Genomic DNA, 20,876 nt, shown 5'->3' on the forward strand with positions numbered 1-20,876 from the left:
GTTCCTCTCACCCCTTTCATAACCAAAATCCTCTGGATGTTTGATAAGTGAGAAATACTGTGGGACAGCCCTTATCTTTATCCTTCTGTAAAGTTGTGTTTTTTTTCATATTCAGAACACTGGTGAAAGGGAATTTAATTCAAAAAAGGGGGAAGAGAAAATGAGAGGATAAGGAAGGCAGAAATTGCCCAGACTTGGAATTGCACATAATGAATTTGTCAGTGGTATTAAAATTTATGATTATTTACACCACATCAGAATTACAAGAGTGTTTCTGCATCAGCACAGAGACTTTTTAGGAGTAGCTGCAAAAGCAGTCTTACTCATGAGAGGATGATTACAGGATAGCAAAAACTTCCATTAAGGACTCCACTGACACATTGAAATTGTGGTGCTGTTCTGAAAACAGCAACCAAAATCAAAACTAAGCTCTCACAAGATTTGTGAGGATTGTTACTGGAACTGGCTACAAGTTTCCACTGGAAGAGTTCTATGGCAGTAGGAGAAAAAGGCTGTTTTGGCAGAATTGAGTACTTTGGAGAAGCAAGTTAATTGTTACAACTTGCAATGAGATGCAGGCAGGCAGAACAGGACAGGCAAGTAGAGCAAGGTAAGCAGGCAGGGCAGGGCAGACAAGGCAAAAGGGCAAGCAGGACAGGCAGAGAAATCCTCTGGCTTTATGGCAATGAATTCAACTGCCTGCCCATCTCTGGCCATCCCAGCTCTTCCTCACTTGCTCACTTTCTTCAAACAGTCCTGCTAAATCTGAGATTTTTGAGAATGCCTTTGTTCTATGAGATCAGTCTTGAAATAATGGTGGGAAGACAGCTATGCAACAAAGACAGCTGAAATGAAAAGACTATGTCTGGTGTTACTCTCATTATTTAAAAAATATTTTTTCTTTTACTCAACACAGTTATCTTCCTTGCCTGTACCTTGTTATTCAGTGATATCTCCTGTGTGCTAGCCTGAGCAGGACCCTTTCACTTGGCCAGTCTCTCTGAGAAGCAGCCTGGCCTGCTGTCCCAGCGGCATGACCCCCAACACTGTGTGGTTGTCTTCTGGGGCTTGTTTGTGACAGTGCAGGTAATTATCTGTTAGCTATGGCTGGGCTGCATAACCTGCTGTGTGCAGTGCACACTGAGATTAGGCACCTTCCGAAAAGCTTTGGTGCAACCTCCCAAGGCAGCTCTGTGGCTGGGGAAGTGTTTTGGCTTGTGCAATGCATGAGGGCTGGGGTTAAGTCAGAACAGATTTTCACAATGGTCCCTTTTGATCTCTCAGCAGATTAGAGGATGGCTTTCATTAGACATATTCAAGAACAGGTTAGACCACCATCTGCCACTGATGCTATTGACATAGCTGAACTTGCCTAGTGCAGATGATCTCTTCCAGGCCTGTATTTCTATGGCAACTTAAATGTTTTCATAGCTCTCTGAAGACTGGTTCAATTACTGGTTTGAACTCCAAGACAGAAAGACACAAGTGTTGTCTGATTTCACAGCTGAGCTATGTGCCCAGAGCTATAGCAAATGTGCAGCAAGTCTGTGAAGTCAGGGATTCACTGATGAAAGTCAGTTCTATTTTTCACTGAAAGTGGTACAGTTTATTACTTTACCTGGACAGCTGTCTACTTGTGCACTCAATAGTTTGTGCACCCAAGTTGCCTCAGCCTGCACTCAGAAGTGTGGGAGTCTGACTGGGGACCTGTGGGGGAGCAAGCCCTACAGATCTGTATTAGCTCTTACAGAATAAAAACATCATGCCTTAAGTTTATTAAGCAGTTGGTAAAAAAATTCCAGTCATTCCTGAATGTCCTTGATGAAGATCTAGGAGAAGAATATTTAAAATGGGCTTACTTACATAACACAGTAACTTTGACACTCTTGGCCAAATACATACAAAAGACATAAAAACTATGCAGAGGTTTTGGTTTGTTGAGGTATCTCAGGAAAGAAGCCTCCTTTGCAGGGCACATCCTGTGAAGTGGAGGCTGTCTTCTTTGCATGGAGGTGTAATGATATGGAACATTGCTATGTCAGGTGAGGGTACTTTCCTTGTTAATCATTGTGTAGGTATTACTTGCCTGGAGTTATTGGGTATTCTATTCCTGCTATTCATGGCACAGTGTTGTACCTTGGCTTGGACTATTTCACACAGATACTCTGATAGTGACTATTGAATTACTGGTTTTTCTAAACTAGAATCTAATCTTTTTCCATGGCCCTTTTTGAAGGCTGTTGGTTTGCTCAGGTGATAGCTTGCTGAGCACAGCAATCCAGTTAGGACAAGCAAAGGGAGATGCTCGCATCTAGAGTCATGAAGGATGAAGCACTGTGGTTTTATTGGGGGTTTTGTGTTGCAGAGACAAAAGAGGAGCAGGCACATAAAATTATACACCCTCTTTTTCATTACTCCAACACCAAGCACTAGGTGCATACCAGCACTTAAACACTTCAGGTGAACATCTGCAAAGAATCATTTAAAGCCTGTTATGAAGACATACCTTATATCCATTGTAAAGATAGAGGGCATCAACCATAAAGCACCACTTTGCCATATGAAACTCTGAAGATCAAGCTAAAAGTTGAAAAAAGCAAAATAAAATTGCAGTTTTAAGAAAATCTGTAGTCTTTGTCTCACTTCTCCCAAGGCTTGTGATTTGTCAGCCTACAATGCATAGTGCTGGGTACTGTTTTATGACTACCCCAAACCCCCATGCCTGGCACCATTTGAAATGGTCTTTAAATGGCCACATCAACCAGGTCCTTACATTGCTTTTGCCTTCCTGTCTGATGCTGGATCACAATAGGGGATCAAAATCCACAATTCGGCTGAATTTTCAGCTTAGGTGACTGCTGCATGTGGTAGAGTCTGTAATGGCTGGAGTGAGAAGAAAACATCCCTAGGGCTAATGTAGCCTCATAACCCAGCAAGCAGAGGCTATTTGTCACTCCTAGTAACAGACCACAGGCCTTATGCTGACTTTGTAAGGCCTCAGGACTGAGGCTTGACAGGACTGCTTTGTCTGAACTTGCCTTAACCTGCTTCAAGCTGTCCCTCATTTGTTTAGCTGCGAAACCAATTTTTCTAATCATGAGGAAATTCCGGTTTATTTGTAGGATTTAAAGGCCAGTGGTGAAAAACAAGATATAACTATGCAGCTCACATAAAAATGCCCCTAAATTAGCAAAAAATAAGGACAAAGAAACAACATGAACATCATGCTCTACAAAGGACCTGGGATGCTGACAGCTGGCAGTATGTCCTCACTATCCTCACTGTAGCCATTGACCATTAGACCCAGAGGATTAGACCTGGTGTCAATAAACATCAAAATAAGGGGTAGATAATAGGAAGTGTGCATGGAGTAACTTTAGCTTTTTCTGTTTTTCCATTAGTAGCATAGTAGTATTCTTTTCTGTTCTCTGTTCTTGTCTCTTCTGTAATTAGATAGATCAAAACTAATAACAATTCTTATATTAGACTGTTAAAACTTTTTACACTAACAATAAATTCTCATCTTTACATTCAAGGCTCCCAACAGCTTTTGAGTGCACACTAATTCAGGCAGAAGTGACCTGCTGGACAGGACAGTACTGCAGAAGCATCTGTGGGACCCCAGCACTGTCCGACCAAGGGCAACTGTCATTTTGAAAACTCACCTGCTCCACATAAAGGGCTCCAGCAGCACACTGGCTTTGTGTCAGCCCAGAACACCTGTAACAGGGCACAGTCCTGTCATTCATCAGAGATAATGAAATGTTCCTGTTAACACTCTTGGTCATGCACCTTCCTCATGTTCCTGTTTCCTGACAAGGCCTTGAAGATGTGTTCTTTTTATTTTTATTTAGAAGAACAGATAAATATTTTGCCAAAGATGATAGTCAAGCACAGAACCTTGGAAAGTATCCAAATAAGCAGCATGGAGAAACCATAGTTGGAAGGTTTCAGTAGCTACTTTAATGAATTAGTAAATAATATGGAAAATGGACTTTCTTGATTCTCAGGTATCGAACTCCAGCTTCTAAAATGGATAGAGTGACTCTGCAACAGGAGAGACTTGTGAGGACAAAGTTAAGCTAGTCCCTGAATAATGCAATGTAAAAAGGGGTAATTCATGGAAACAGGTGGTAGAGTCATGAACCTGCCTTTGCAATATGACCATTAATCACTGTGTTGAAAACATTTGCCTCGAGGGAAAGGGAAAAGTCTGTATTGCAAGACACTATAAGACGAACAAATTTAAATTACCTCAGAGTAGTATCTCTGCATAGACATAGCCCTAGAGTACACACCCTTTCAGCTTGACCTGCTTCACTATAGGTCAAGCACATAATAAATCATGGCAATGGAATTCACAGTGACATAGCTGTGAAGTCACCACATGCTTAGCAGTGAAGGGGGACACATCTTCCTGAAAAGCAGTATTAAACATGCCTCTTCAGAAATGCAAATTCGCTGCCTGCACCCTTTCAGCCAGTATTCAAGAAAGCATGGAGGCAGACATGCAAATGTGTTGGTCATTATTCTGCTTAATGAGCTCCAAATCTATTATTTGTCTTCTATGTGCATACAAAACCATATTTAAATCTTATTTAAATGGCTCTATGTCTAAAATGACTCTGCCAAAGCCAGTGTGATCACTTCACAGGAAATGGCAGAGAGCTTGTCATTCAGTTCATGCTGTGTGAGAGCACAGGAAAAATCCAAACCTCTTAAAATCATCCCTATATAGAAAATTTTATGGAAAATTACTGGCAAGTGTTAAGAAAGAAACTTTGCTTAGAAAATGTTTGGCCTGTGCACTGCATAAGAAGAAACAGATTAGGGAAGTGTTTTGACATTATAGAGAAAAAAAAAAAGGTATATTGAATTAATTTGCCATATTTTTCATGTGTTTCTTTATAAATATTTTTACACAAAGGAAGTATATAAATACAAAGGAAAAATATTTTCGTTTGAAATCTACATGCTATCAGATAAATTTTCAATGTAAATGCTAAAAAATTAATTGGTCAAAAGCATGATTAACACACATGTTATAAAGACAATGTTACAAGAGGTATGCAACACACTGTATTCCATTCCACAATGCATACTGCTTGTTTAGCACAGTGCTGAAAAGCTGCATCCCTTTGTGTTTGTTAATGAATCCATTTCTGGTGAATGTGCAGGCAAACAATAAAAAGGCATTGGCAAACTGGAGGCTATTTTAACCACATATACACAATGGCTATGTAGTTGCACAGAATGGTAACACAGAAGTAAACATGGAAGTGAAACAATTTCAAATGTCATTCTGTTCTTACAAAATGTCAAGTTCCCTAAAATTGAAGAAAAGAGAAGCCCACATAAAAAGCAAAATGTCAACAGTGTTCCAACAGCAGTGAAACCAGTAAACCTGCTGCTTAGAACCAAGATAGTAAAAATCCAAAAGAAATGATGACTGAACTTTGTGAAATGTCTATGCACTTTCCACAATCATTCAATTAGGTAACAGTACTTCAGAGTATAAGTATGGATGGAGTATGAAAATATAATGCAAATACAAATCAGATACCATTAATGCATTTGTAGAGTCTTCCATCAATCTCTGCATTTCAAAACGCTCTAAGCATCATTGTCAAGGAGGACATTGAGACCTGCCTATGGGACTGATGGTGAGTGAAAAAAGAAATGAGGTCTTTTCAAAATAGCATATGAATGAGTCCTGATGGGTAATGAGTTAAGCATAAACCTTTGAGCAGTATTCTGTGAACAAGTAACATGCCTGTAACTCATTTTCAAAATTACCTGCTCAGTGGTAAGCATCCCCTGCAAAGAGAGGTGCTGAATATTTGGGAAATCAAAGTTCCTAAAACTTAACAGGGAGGAATGATGCAAATAACATCCTGCTATTATGAAGAAAATTATCAAAACTCATTACTTAGAATGCCACTGCAGAGACAAGTGCTCTGGGTACATCTACCTATGGATGTTGATTTCCACTCTTACTCCTCAAAACACTTTTGCTGTAGACTTTTTTCTCCTTTGACATTTGTTTTTGAAATTTATCCAAGAAAATGTACAGAATTTCTATTCTCATCTGGAAAATCTATATTTTGTTTAGACAGACTCTTAGAAACTGTTCCTTTTTCCTCTTGTGTCATAATGAAATTGCAAAATGGAAGATGAATTTGTCACAGTATATTTGCTTCAAGCAAAGATCGGGTGTATTTTGATCTCACCTGATTAGAACACCTTTCCTGTTCTGTTTTGTTTCCCTTGCAGGCATCTAAAAGAAGTCAGAATCTTATCCTAAGTCTGCAAGGACTTCTGTTGTAATCCTCATTTATACAAAACACTAATGCAGATCTTGGATTTCTATTATTAAGATCTCCCAAAACATTTTGAAACAATGATCACTGTTTTTCAACAGTTTAAGGCTGTCAGCATGCTTTGGGTTGGGGACAGATGTGATCCTGAAAGCAAAATGATGCCACTGAAGTTCAAGGACAGATTAAGAATATGTCCGCACGTGGCTTTCCAGGTCAGCTTTCTCCAAACACAACTGTATTTTACCACTCTGACCTAATTCAGTGGATGAAAACTGCTATGTCATGCCATTCTGAAAGAGAAGCTAAGCAGCATGCATGAAATCAGAAGTGAAAGAGGGGACTGCATAATTTTTCCTTGCCTCCAACAATTTTGTTTTGATCTGAAAAACACCATGGCCACAAAGAAACCAGCTGCATAAGTAAAGATAGAACTAAGGCTGGTTAAAAATTGTTCTGTTTGAGAAATCTTCTGATAACCTTATTACATGATAATATTGCTCTTCCTCTAAGAGCTTTTATAAAGAGCTTGTTAGTAAATGAGCTTATGAGGGAGGCTGAAATGGAATAAAGGAAGAGCTATATAGTCGGCATCTGTGAACTGTACCTACTTTTTATCTGCCCCTGAGAGAACATCTCCCTTTCACCCAACCCAGCAAGCATTTATTTAAAAACAGAACATGTATCTATTAAGTTTAAAATAAATACATATATTCAAAATTCTTCTTTAGAAATTGATTTTAAAATGGCTAATTTGTTCAATTAGTCACTCTGCTTTCTCGACTATTGGTAAAACAGGGGCCATAAACCACTTTAACATTCAGTTTCTGTGGATGCATTTTCTTGCCTGGTTTTCTGTTCCTCTGTTGCACTGCCAAACGCTACCACCAAATTAGTTACACTGCTGGCATGTCCTGGTCTATTTAATTTGTCCTTCACAGACTTGGCTTTCCGGGAATGGCTGTGCAAGCTCTTGGAGCGTACTGATGGGAACCCAGAAGTCCTTTCTGGCTTTACTGACAGTAAATTCTCCTTCTCAGCCTTGACAGTGGCAGGCATAGAGGTGTAAGAGGCACTCATACCTGCTTCACCAACATTACTATCATCATCTGTGTCCATCTGCTTCTCCTCTGCTTGCCTTTCTGCTTCAGAGATCAGTCCGGGGTATTCTGGAGGACGCTCTTGAGAAAGCTGCTGCTCAACTTCGTATTTCCACTCAGTGGCCCACTGTTCAATTGTAGAAGGGCACACCTGATCCATAATGGTACTATATTCCGAGGTCCAGTTGTTAACTCCTCCAACCAGCTTTCCACCTTGTGCAAATATAAAGCTCCTTGACTTCATCATAGTGGTTTGACAAGCACTGAAAGTTTCAGGAGGAAAATAGCGCATTGCTTTGGATTTGTCCAAGGGATAAGAGATGGTTGCTTCTAACTTGGTACGTTCTACTTTTAACTGAGTGTTCTGAAAATCTGTCCCTGCTACTGACTGACTGTTTGTAACAGCATTCATCTGGTTTACACTTTGAGGAATCATTCCATCACTACTGAAAACCCCCTGCTTCTCACTCCCCAAACCGCCTGAACCAGAATGAAGTCTGGAAACATTCTGTGCAATTTCTAATGTGGATTTACTGTGATCTGCTGTAGTGACTGCATTAGCACTCGAGGTATGGAGTCCAGTTTGGTGTTCTGGAACCAGCATCCTTGGGTCTGCTCCATCTTCTTTGGTACCAATAGAGTGGGCTTTTTTACGCATGGCTGGTGACATAGGCGTGGTGCTGTCATCATAGGTCAGCTCATCGCCACTGATATGGTATTTGTACATGCTGTAGCCATCAGAGCTATTCACACTGCTCTGCCTCAGGAGATAAGCAGCGTCACACTCTGACGAAGCCCGTGAGTGTGTGTACGTCAGCTCGGATTTGTCGATGCCCGCCAGCTTCTCCAGAGCATTCACCATCCGACCAGAGAGCTCTTCCAGCTGAGAGAGCCGGAGGTCGACTGTCTGGAGAGAAGCTTTCATAAAATGTTCTCTTTCATTCACTTCTTCCAGCCTCATAGACATATTTTCAACTCTGTGGAGTATAAAAAAGGAAGCAGAAAACAGAACCTGTAGAATGGTCCAGTAACCTATTAGAGGCACCCAGCTCCTGATTTCTTCCTAAGGCAGAATTTTGTGGTGTTTCATGCCTTGTTCTTTTTTTCCAATGTGTAGCAACAAAAGTACGAGCATTTTCTTGTTATCTATGCTTTCTGTACACCATATTAGAGAGGTATTTGAACTTTACCCTTATATTCATGGTAGAAGAGCCCTTAGGGACAGACTACTGTTAACATTTCTGTGTGTGCCACCCACTGTGTGCTCAGTTGTTCTCTTTCACTGTGAAGAATCAAATTAATTACATGAAAAGTACTTTCTAATGACATGCTCACAGGGTGACTTAAAATAGCATCAAAGCATGCTGTAAAACAGGTTTTGCAGCTGTATGAGAGAGAAGCATATGCTGGTGTTGATGGGATTGCTTTAGCTCTTGAAATACCTTTCTGTTTTGTATCAGCTGAAGGGAGCGGAACTATCATCTAGTTCAATTAAAATAATACTTTTTCCCATTTTCTTCTTATTTATATTATAATGGATGTGATAGTACTAGAAAAATGTACTTAAAGGTAATTAATTGGAATGTGGCTTAGAGATCATATACTAGTAAATCTACTGTGGAAATTAAATTAATGTTTTCTTGCTCCCATACACAAAGGATGACGAAGCATCTGGAGCAAGGAGCCACGAGAAATAAGCAAATCTGCTTTGTGGCCATAGACCATAGTGAATCAGTGAGGCTTATCAGCCCTGCTTTATTCTCTACCACAATACCAAGGATTTTGACAAATTGCCAGGGATAACCAGTGTGATAGAAACTACTCGAATATATGTAGCAGGTTTAGTTTACTTCTCTATTCTCAAATTTCAAATATAATAATGCAAGATGTTCAGGGCCTCTCTCAAGAGAAAGAAGTTTATTTATTAAAGAATTATTATTTATTAAAGAATTACAGAGATAATTAATAACAAATTTTAAAATGAAGATGCATATAGATATATAGATAAAAATGTATGTGGAGCACCTCATCAATAGAATACTGTGAGACAGATTAAGGTGAAAGAGTGTTTAAAATGCATATAATTTTCATTACAGGGAGAATTTTTTTAATTTCAAGGAAGTGACAGAAGGCCCCATCTCTTGACTTACTTAGATCTACTGACAGAATGTCCTGCCAAGTGACCTGGTAAAAAGGCTGCTGCCACTAGCACTGTGTGCTTACACAGCAATCTGCGAACATTACCTAGTCCTCAGAACAAGCATAATGATTTACATGTGACTATTCCCCAACTTTTAAACAGGGGAGTTCATACTGAAAAGCTAAATGCCTTGTTCAAAGCCTGCAACAGAATCTGTGGCAGAGATTAAAATTCAGCAGTTGTGAGTCCTAGGCCCTAATGTTCCAAGGGAAGAACCTCAGTGCTTTTGTCATTAAGCTCCAACATGTTTCTCATGGTTGGATGAACTGCTGGAACTCAACAAGCAGCAGTTTTCTCAAATGGATAAAAAGCATGACTGTGATTCTCAGATGGATAAGAGATATAAAATTCATCATAAGCAAAGATGTTTTCATAACAAAGCTACCCAAACCAGCAGATTTAGTGACATAACAGAAGGAATAACAAGAAGTTTGCTCTTTTAGGAGATGCACCTGGTCAGATAGTTATTTGGGTTTCAGATCAGCTTCTGACTTGGTGGTGGTTTTCTTCAAGATCAAAATCTTTTGTATTTTAACTCAACCGTGGGTATAAAGAAACTATTAAAAAGACTGTTCCTGACAAATTGTGTGGATTATTTTGTTACAATAGGTACCTTTCAGAGGTAACTCTGATGCGTTCATCATTAGACGACTGCTGCTCATCCTCTTTCTCCTGGAAGTATTCTTCTACACACTGCTCTTCAAACTCATACAATTTTTTTAGCTCTTCATCATTCAGAAATAATTCTGTGCAAAAGAGAAGAACAGAAGAGGAGTTTCCTTTTTCTGAACTTCTGGCAGACAATTTAAATCCAAATTAGAAGTTTATTTTGGATGTGGACATACTGCAGGATTCTACTCCTGTACTAAATGAAGGGATGATTTTTTAAAACAGGCAATGAGCACTTAGCTAAGGGTGGGTGGAGCTGTGAAGGCAGTGGAATGCATTATGACCATCATCTGTTTCCATGGCCATCCACGGGAGGGCTCAATGTTCTGAATGACTTTGGCACTGTTTAACAGCTGTGCATTGAACAAACTGACCAGTTTTTACAAGAAAAAGACCTGGGCAATCTCTGCCAGTTTGACTGTTTCTTCATTCAAGTGTTATTCTTAAAAGGATGCCAGTTATAGGCAACAGATTGTTCACATATATTCTTCGGATAAGAAGTTAAGAAATTTCCCATTGCATAAGAAAAATCCAGGGGAAACAAGCTTTTGGGAACAATTCATCCTATATCTGGATTTCTCTCTTTTCATTTTGAAGGAGTGTTACATTTCCTTTTTTCAGTTTTCTTTTTCCCATTGTGAAAAAATGTTTCCTGTCAAATGTAGAAATGGGGATGTTGTGAGCCTCTGATTATTTTCATGATGCATAGAATGAAAATATTAATTAACAGTTACAGAGTATGTTAGGAGAAGAATTCTCAGTTTCCCTGTGAAATGACAGATAAATCTCTACATGATAGTGGGGATACTTGCAGTCACAGATTGCTCACAATCACAGAGCTGACAACTGAAACTGAGATCCCTTCTTCTGAAATTCCTATCTGCCCCTCCCAACATATGGGCATCACCAGAACTTGGTAAACCCCTGGACTGAGTAGATAGATACCATCCCACTGTTTTAGGAAAGCATTTAAAAGGAGGTCTTTATTAGCATCAGAGAGCTGCAAATTCTCAGGCACCCACAGAGCCCAAGAGCTCTTGATACTAATATTGGCCCATACTGTCTTCTGCAAATACACTAGATGGTCAAGGTGAACAAAACAGTTCATTGTAGAAGCTGCTGCTTTCTGCTAATATGGTACAAAGAGCTCAATTTAGAGAAGATTTCTTGCATACTCAGTCCCCTGTCCCGCTCATCCTGGTCTCCATCACCCTTCTTGCAGCGACAGCAGATCCGCTTAATGATTATGTAGATGTGGCTGAAGATAATCATTGGTGGTGGCAGGACAGGTCTGTCATGGAATGTCATGATCAGCTGGTACCGCTGGAACTTCCAGACTTGGTTGGATATTGATTTTACCTCAAAGAAGGTATTGCTGAAAGGAAACATAGGTACAGTTGCTACAAGGTCCCAAATCTTATTTATTGAACAATGCTATGTTGAAAAAAGCAGCAGCTAAAGAACCTCATGGAGCCACACGATTTGCCTGGTTCAGCTCTTCATTGGTGCTACTGAACAGGATTAAATTGAACTCATGATTTCAGTGCTCCTTTTGAAGGTAGAAAACAGAAGGTGCTCTGCATCCCTCAGGCACCACTCAGAACAGGCCTCTCAGACCATTTGCTCCTACTGTACAAATCCCTTGGGTGCCGGTGAAAAGAAACTCACACAATTTATGCATCACATAATTGGCATTTTGGGGCTTGGTTATAAACTATTTCTTTTAACACATGCCAGTATTTGATGCTACACAAAGTATTAAATCCATGAAAAGTATTTTGTATGCTAAACTCAGAAGCTTCACATAGTCTGCCTTTAATATGCTAATCAGCTTGACCTACATAGAAGACTTTTCAAGTTTTCACAGAATGTCCTAAATTCAAACTTTACTCCCTCATACTTCTGATTTGGAAACATGATGCATATTCTTGTAAAGGGATTTATTTTTGGAAGTTTCATCATTTTTACAGCAATGTAAGGTGTGTTTTAAAGATGTTTAGTTTTGAAATTCAGTTGATACGAAGTGATAGTAGTCAATCCAGATAAAACAATAGTCACAGTTATGAACTAAGAGAAAGCAGACTTGATATTCTGTCTTAGAAAAGGCTTTCCAAGCTATTTTAAAGTATCTTCAGAGAGCTCACTCCACTTCTATGATGGTGGTGATACTGCAACTTCTTTTTTGTGTTTTCTGTCCATTTATTTCCTAACTTTATGTGCTTTAGAATATCTACATTCATAAAACCAATTAAAACATCACTTCAAAACCAAAGAATGCCTGTGTACCCATAGCTTTTGCTTTCTTTAGGTTAAGTATACAGGAGACTATGATCAATGATAAATAACAATCTGCCTTCATTCCATTCCTTGTCTCCTTTATGGCAGGAATTCCCCAGGCAGATCTCAACCCTATGCAAGCAGGCTGGGATGGCAGGAGTTAATAGCATGACCTACTTCCCAAACTGCTGATTCCTTGGTCCTTCAGCCAATAATAGCTACCATTGTAAGATTCTTCCCCTTCTCCCCAGCTATGTGACCGGCATTTGAGTACTTTAAATTCATGACCTTTTAAGCTACATAGATCAAATGAAAGACAGGCTTTGTGAGCTGCAGATTTCTGGGCACACAAAGTACTATTTTTGCATTTGTGACACAGGCTACCTACGCTGACAAGTCCTCCAAAACTACATGTTTGAAGGCAACAAAAATGGATCAACCTGCTTTTCTCAGGTGCTCTGTTCAGAAAGCATTATCAGCAAGTAATTATTCTTTTCTTTTAATCCCTTCATCCTGAGAGGAAAATCATGCAACCTAAGTGCAGCTAAGAAGAATAAGCAACAGAAATTCATTTAGTTTTACTCCAGATAAGTCCAAATATAGATATGTGCATACTGCACACTGCTTGGATTGGCCACAGACCTTGGCAACACACAGCCATCCTTCCTGTTGGTTCAAGGCAATACAGATGATTTTTTTGGGTCATAAAAGGACTCTGCAAGGCCCTAATTTCTTTTTCTAAATGGAAAACAAAACAAGATTAAAAAAAAGCCAGATGATGTAGTGGAAATGCCTTGGGCTTTTGACATTCAGAGTTTTGTTCTGCTGTTCTCCCGCAGAGCTGTGACTGCCAATGGCTACATGGGTTTCTGTCAGGTGTGTGCCAGGTCTCATGGATCCTATTTCTCATCTTTCCAGAGCAACCTTGATGCCTGTCACTATCCGTTAGAGGGTAATTTGAACTAGCCATATTCTCTCACATACATTGCTGCAATCGCTGGCAAATTCAAAGCCACTTTTCCTCACTCTTCTCCATGGCACACCCCGTTGCCAGTATTTGCCAGTCACATCCATGGGATAATGAGATTCTGAGAGTGAATACAAAATTCTGATTCCTTGCAGAATCAGTTGATGGACTCGAACAGAAACTTTATCTCGACAATAAGACAAAGATGAATGATCATTTACATACTTGAAGACAGCAATCAGCAGGTTTACCAACAGGATATTTGCTACCAAAAGGTAACAGGCCATAATAGCAGGAGTGAGCCAGGCCCCTGGGATGCAGGGAGGGAGGCGTTTACCATCATCATCATAAAGATTGTCCCCACAAGGAGCTGAAGGAAAAATGGGAAAGGTATTTTTCACAAATTGCCCAATACTTAAAAATACTACTCACATTTATTTAATGATGACACATGCATTTTTGTATGCAAAATTTCTACTTCAAATTCTGCTTCTAGCTACATATTCCATAGTAATGAACAGAGGCAACCCCTTACTGTACGGTATGGCTTTCTATTCACATGGATTTTCTTTCTCTCACAGTAATAGTCAAAGACCAGATCTAAATGTGTATACATACATATTAATAGTGGAATTACAAACAAATTATTAAACCTAGCTTGTGAGCATAACTTGTCAAAGACATAAAAGCATTGCCTTAGTGGTACCAGACTGCTGAGCATAAATTCAACATTTATGGGGGTGCAGTGTATTAAATATATTCAATATATTTTATTTTATATATTTATGTATTTATATGTATTTATGTATATTTTAATGGCCCTGAGCAGTTTCCCTGGAGGTTTACACCTACATCCCCTCTGCACAATTAGTCCCTGCCTGAGCTATGTCTCCCCCTGCCTCCAGGATGGACCTTGGACCAGTGTTAGTCCCCTGGATGAACCCTTCTGTCTCTAACCATGTCTCTTTTGCCCCTTACTGGATTCCCTAGATAGATCCCAGACCATTACTTGACCTGTCTGGGGCTGTTAACGTTACCAGCAAGTTAATGCTACCAAAAAGATAAAATTCTAAAATGAAAATTATATAGTAACAGCAAAACAAGACTACTGAGGATGGGACAAAAATTGAGACTATTGATCAAACCAATAAAAAATAATTGCCCAAAGTAATTCTAACATTACACAGGTTGTCTTGGGTTAGAGATGTCTTGGAGTTGTAAATGCAGCAAGTTTGTTCTGCATGTAAGTGCAGTGCCAATATATCTGATTTCAAATGTAAGGCTAACTTTTGGAGCCATTTAGTAGCAGGTAAAGTTTTTGTCAGCCACAGGTTCTTTAGCTGTAATCTAAGCAAATGCAAAGTCTGACAAAGTTCATAACAGATTTAGTTTATGTGAATAGAAAACCTAGTATTTCTAAACATTTTGCAAAAAACCCCAATGCTTCAATCTCACTTGAAAAATACTTCAAAATATTTGAAAACAAACTAAGCTTATTTACTGAGATATCAAAGAGCTATCTGGACTATAATTAATAACATTTAGTTTACTTGCTTTTCAAACATCAGACCTACATTTTCCCCTAGTTTTCCTAAGAAAAGTATAGCAAGCAAGTTAAGTGAATCCTAATTTTATTCAAATGTACCAATGAAAATACTGCCAAAACCACAATAATATTGTATCTATCTAATCAAAGGGAATTAATTCTACAATGCCACTTATGCATCATGATTTAAAAAAACCTAATATTTTACTGATGGTGTACTAGAAACAAGTCTTAGCAGCAACTTAAACTCAGTTAAAACTTCTGATCTGCACTTTGCATTAAAATATTTTTCCTCTGCTTATTTTCAAATGAAACTATTACAGTAGAAAAACAACATTCACACCTGAATATTGGATGAGTGCTGTAATTAAAATATGAGTAACTAGTCAAGAAAAAGATTAAATAAACATATTCAGCTAAATGAGATAATCAGCTCTCCACAGAGACTTACGATTGATTTCCATGGCATAGACTGAACATCATTCCAAAGGAATGGAATATTAAAGGAAGCAGGGAGAGAAAAAAGAAAACAACAGAATAAAGAAACAGAACCCAGAAAAAAATGATTGGAAATACAGTTCTGCTGCCAAGAAAAGATAAACAACTCAAATGTCAGAAGAGACATATGCTGAGAAAAAACGTCTTTGTTAAAAATGCATTGCATTCTGCAATTTCCTTTTCATGCTGTTTTCCCCAAATGTTACATATAGCAGCAAACTAATGATAATAATACATCACAAAATGCTTCTGGCAGATGATCATTTATATACATGATACTTCTGGCAAGTAAACAAAACTGGCTGTCAACACGAAGCAACTCAAAATTATCACACAAAAATCATTCTTTTAGCTATTATGGAAGCATTTTCTCCTTTTTGGTTTTTTTTTCCCTCTTTTTTTTTTTTTAACCACCCTGGCTTTGAATCTGTCAGCTGTTTCTTTTGAATAGCTACATTTCCATTAATAGGCATGCTATTATGTGCTGTAATGACATCAGTATCATTAATACCCATTTTGACTACCAGTCCGACTACTTGCTTGCCAATTCCTAAATGCTGGTAAGAAAAGTCATGCTATTGAAAGAAACACAACCAGGCTTCTCTATTGTTTAAGAATATGATGCTGTTGTGTACAAGATACTGGTAACTTCTGGTTTGTGCACATCTTCTAAAGAGAGTGAATCACACAAGAGCTTCCTGGGGTGCATTAGGAAAAGTGTTACCAGCAGATTAAGGGAGGTAATTATTCCTCTCTACTCAGCTCTGGTGAAACCACACCTGGACTTGTGTGTCTGGTTCTGGGCTCCCCCATAGAAATTAGGCATGGACATACATATCAGAATAGTCCAGCCATGGGCCACAGAGATTACTAAGGTGATTGGACTGTCTGAAAAGTGAGGCAAGACTGAGAAAGCAGCAATAATTTAGTCTGCAGAAGGTGAAGGAGATCTTACCAATGTTATAAATACCTGATGATGTGTGGGAGAAAAGAACACAGGGACAGACTCGTCTCAGTGAAAGAAGCAGCAGTGGGCAGTGAGCAAATCTTACAGCATGTGCTGCAACAAGATCCCAGAGAGCAACCTGTGTCTCTGAGCCCGGAGCACACCGTAGAAAACGCTGAGGATTTAACACGAAGGGATGGGTTCTCGTTTGGTGACCAACAACTCATTTATTGAACACAGCCTTGAATAGGTTCAGGGACGAGAACAAGAGTTGGTCGGAGGGCTCAGGGTTAAATAGGGGGCAAAAGGGGCAGCTCTGAGGGTCAAGGGCCAATAGGGATAAAGGAAAGTGGTACAAGGGAGTAGCTTAGGGTTGGGAGAACCAATAGGACAACCGGGGTGGAGTACACTGTGGCAAAAACAAGCCAGTGAGAGAAGGAAGGGATTGAGGGAGGGAAGAACATTCTGGAAAGGGTACATAAATGGTCAATAGGGGCTGCACTGGGGTGACATAACTGACAAACCAATGAGGGAACAGACTTAATGAGACATTAACATGACTGCAAAGGCACATGGGAGGGATGCCTTTTCTAGAGGGGCGTCTCTCCCCATTTGCCTTTGCCCCACCAGGGTTGCGGCATGACCCCTGGGCCTCCACAGGCAAAGGTGGAAGGATGGGAAATTCCATTTAAACTGGGTTGTCCAGAGAGGCTGTACAGTCTTCATCCTTCAAGATACTGTAAACATGACTGGACAGTCCCTAAGCAATCTGGGATAAATCTAATTTACTCTGTTTTGAGCAGGAAAGTTCAACTGGATGATCTCCAAAGATGCCTTCCAAGCCCAGCAAATTCTGTGACTTTTGATCTCCAGATGACAACCTATCCTCACAGAAGCTATTGACAAAGTCCAACTGCCTTCTTTCAGAGGGAAAATTTGATGTAATACTCCTTCCATAAATTATTTACACCCCTGGGCCTTGCCAAAACCAGCCATTAGCACTTGAGTCAAGAGTCATATTAGAGTGCCCATAGCCATTACTCTCAACTCCAGAGGTGTACAGAGAACCACAGACAGATTAGAGTGAAAACTTCTAACTGAAAGCAAGAAGATCTTCAGGTGTCAGTCCACAGACTTCTACACAGGAGAAATTTATAGAACAATTGTAAGGCAGTGTAGAAGAATGTTCTGCATAGCCTAAATCATTTTAATATTAAAACAACACAAACCCACAAATTTCCAAGTTAGTTTATGCTTAGGCTACTGACACAGAAAAGCTTCTGACCTGAAAAGGACCAAGTAGCTGAACTTGTACAACCAAAAAAGAAAGACCAAACCTTTTGTCCCCCAAATATTTTGAACTTCTGAAGAAAGATTTCCAATCCAAAGCATCCTGAGTATATGACTGAGAAATGACCAGAAGCATGACAGAAGCCTGGGACACCTCTTATGCTAAAGAGATGGCTGGCAGGGTTATGTGTTTTGATTTATAAAGAAATCAAACTCTTTACACTGGCAAACATTCTTTGTTCAAACTGAAGTAGGATTTGAATGCACATAGTGAGATAAGGGATAGCCCATTACAGTCACTTCCTCTCCACAGGAGAATTGTCCCACTTGTGAACCAGGATAAGCTCAGGATCTCTCATGTGCACCAAAACTGCACTATCAGACAGCAGATGACTGGTTTGACCCTTCACTTGTTGAGGGTAACTTACTGTACTAAGTTACATTAATGAAACAAGCATTCACTAGGAAAACAAAGTTGATCTGATTGTACACTTCAGAAACAGACAAATGACACTTTATTCCTTTCTAAACAGTTAAAGCACACTTTAATGACATTTAGAATAGAAGCTTCTCATGGTGATGAATCTTAGTGGTTTTTGAACTTAGACCTTCTTTGGCCTTCCACTTTCCCTACCTGTCAGTATATGCAGGTGACTGAAGTGACACATACACCAAGCTGAAACAGCAGCTTGTATTATTTCAGATAAAGTGCAAATTACATGATACACACTAGAGGAGGCCAGCTGCACATTGGTCTGTCCTACAAATTTCAAATATTAACACAAAATTAGCAGGACATCTTACATCTTACATCTCCTTGAAAATACTGGCAGCTGTTTTTTAAAAGTGTGCAGGTTTCCTGTAAGAAAGGCAATTTCCACATCCAAAGCTAATCAAGTGGAGTTTTCTTTTTTGTTTTGTTTTCCCATAGGTGTAGAAAAGAACAACATGAGTGATTCATGAAATGAAAACATTTCTGAAAGCAGACAGATGTATGACTGGGAGTAAAAATGCATGAGCTCATTCTTGTGAGTTGGAGATGAAAGGGTATGTGTATTTTAACCTCCTGTGCAAGGGATTTATTTCTTTTCTTCTTCTGTTAGAACTGACTCTTAGTAAACCTTTGAATGAAAAGAACATTTCAGAACAATGTCTGTTGATCCCTGCAAATAAACAGAACAGTTTACACTGCTACACTCTAGGACAGGAGAACATTCTGGACTACATCACTTTCTGTGGTAACTGAATCTGAAAAAACCAAGAGAGCAGACATGCAGGTGGGGAACAGAAAATCGTCTGCCACAAGAAAACAAGAACAATGTCATCATAAAGCAAAAACACTACTTCCAAATTAAAAGCAGTCTTTAATTTGGATCTGATCATCTGCCTCAGAAACAGGAAACAGACTCTTACTATGAATTCTACTCTTACGGTCTATCTGGTCAGCGAACACCTCTCCATAGATCATCCAGTAGGGCATGTAGAAGATGTTGCGAGCCAGTCTCCAGGAGGGCTCCTCATCTGGGTGCAGGATAGCCTGGCGAGCTACTCCAAAGCTCATCAGAACCACAAGCATGATGACCACAAAGTACAGCATATCAATCATCTGCATGGAGAGACCACAGAGAGGCTCTTAGCACCACCAGGGAGCACAGGGGCAGCAGCAGGTCTGTCTACCAGCATGCATTGCAGCAAACAAGAAAACAGCAAGAGAATCTTCTTGACATCATTCTTTAAGTGCTACTCAGCTATTAAGCATACATACAAATGCAGCAAAAGGAGTTACTTAAAGGAATACAGATTATATTTAAAAATACTTAAAATGCTAAAATCTTTGCTATTCCTGTTCCCCTTTGCTATGGTTGTGTATGTACTATGCTGTGGTTTCAGCACAGACCTCCTCTGTGGTTGCAAAGACATGATATAATCATTGCTGTACCATCTCCTGTGCACAGCTGATGGTTTTCTGGATGATCCTGGTGTACCTGCCATCTGTTATTGCATGAGTATAAGTGAGTGTGCGAAATTGATACAGCAACTTTTCACAGGCTGTATTCAGTCCTACTTGATAGAAAACCTCTTTTTAAAGCAGAATGGAATTTAATTTCCCACAAAGTTCTTAAAGACATAATTTATAGCAATTTAGGCACTAACCATCTTTCCAATCATCATGACGTAAGGTCCCAGATATTTGTTCACACCAAAGATATCTAGTACTCTAATGTACCAGAAAATGATATCTACGCAGTAAATCACTCTTCCATAACCCATGTAAGGCTGGTTCTGCAGGCGAAGAATTGCTCCTATGATAAATACTGAAATAGCCACCAAGTCAGTAATATTCCAGTATTCCTGGAGCCAAACTTTGATTTTTTGGCTCAGCTTGCCAGGCTCTGACATCAGAATCTGAAATAAAAAAAACGAAGAAACGAACAAACATACAACAAAGAAACAATTAGAAAAAGCTCCAAGTTACATTTTTGAAGTAATGGTGGTGAAATAAACCAAATCTTGTCATATTCAACAGGTGTCTGAGGCCCCCCTCCACTGTCAGCAAAATTTGTTTCAAGCAAGAATACTTTCAGTTATTAGTATATCTCAGAATATGAGACTTCTCTCTCCTGTGTGCCTCTCAACCCTGTACACAAGCCCACGCCACTACAAGCTTATGGTTGTTGGTATGGTCAGACTTCACCTCTCTGACTTTCTCCAAGGCCAGTGTCACAATGTATGAGATGACGATCCATTCCTGGACTGATGGCCACCGTTCCATCCGCACCAAGATGATGTAATTAAATAACATCAAGTAGCCAAGGTATGATATCTGCCAAAAAATAGGAAAATCCTTTATGGAATCTAGATGATGTATCCTAGGATCATTCCAAATTAGGCAGTATTCAATTACTTGAGATGGCTTACACACACACACACACACACACACACACACACACACACAAAACAACCCCAGTCTCCACTAATTTCCATTACGAAGTCCTGGATTATTAGTGTAAGCCAAAAGAGCTACTCAGTTTTTTATAACCACATGTGTAAACGTCAAATTGGTGA

At 39.4% G+C, this 20,876-nt stretch overlaps 1 protein-coding gene across 7 annotated transcripts in view; it reads right to left on the reverse strand.

The window, feature by feature from the left end:
* Positions 1 to 3,554: 3,554 nt before the first annotated feature.
* Positions 3,555 to 20,876, reverse strand: part of TRPM1 (transient receptor potential cation channel subfamily M member 1) — a 115,781-nt gene continuing 98,459 nt past the window's right edge. For 5 of the 7 annotated variants that reach the window (XM_088063014.1, XM_088063013.1, XM_088063015.1 and 2 more), the window contains 8 exons: positions 20,506 to 20,634; positions 19,965 to 20,216; positions 19,242 to 19,416; positions 15,528 to 15,548; positions 13,756 to 13,900; positions 11,462 to 11,661; positions 10,231 to 10,363; positions 3,555 to 8,394 (listed from right to left, as the gene is read on the reverse strand). In XM_088063014.1, the coding sequence (XP_087919140.1) occupies positions 7,131 to 8,394; positions 10,231 to 10,363; positions 11,462 to 11,661; positions 13,756 to 13,900; positions 15,528 to 15,548; positions 19,242 to 19,416; positions 19,965 to 20,216; positions 20,506 to 20,634 (2,319 nt within the window). In that variant the 3' untranslated portion in view covers positions 3,555 to 7,130. Of the gene's footprint in view, positions 8,395 to 10,230; positions 10,364 to 11,461; positions 11,662 to 13,755; positions 13,901 to 15,527; positions 15,549 to 19,223; positions 19,417 to 19,964; positions 20,217 to 20,505; positions 20,635 to 20,876 lie in introns of all 7 variants that reach the window. The other 2 variants (XM_088063020.1, XM_088063019.1) reach the window with 2 other exon arrangements.

This window comes from Pseudopodoces humilis, chromosome 16 (assembly GCF_049639895.1).
Source record: "Pseudopodoces humilis isolate 2021_Gansu_Grassland_sample_001 chromosome 16, ASM4963989v1, whole genome shotgun sequence".
NCBI lineage: Eukaryota > Metazoa > Chordata > Aves > Passeriformes > Paridae > Pseudopodoces > Pseudopodoces humilis.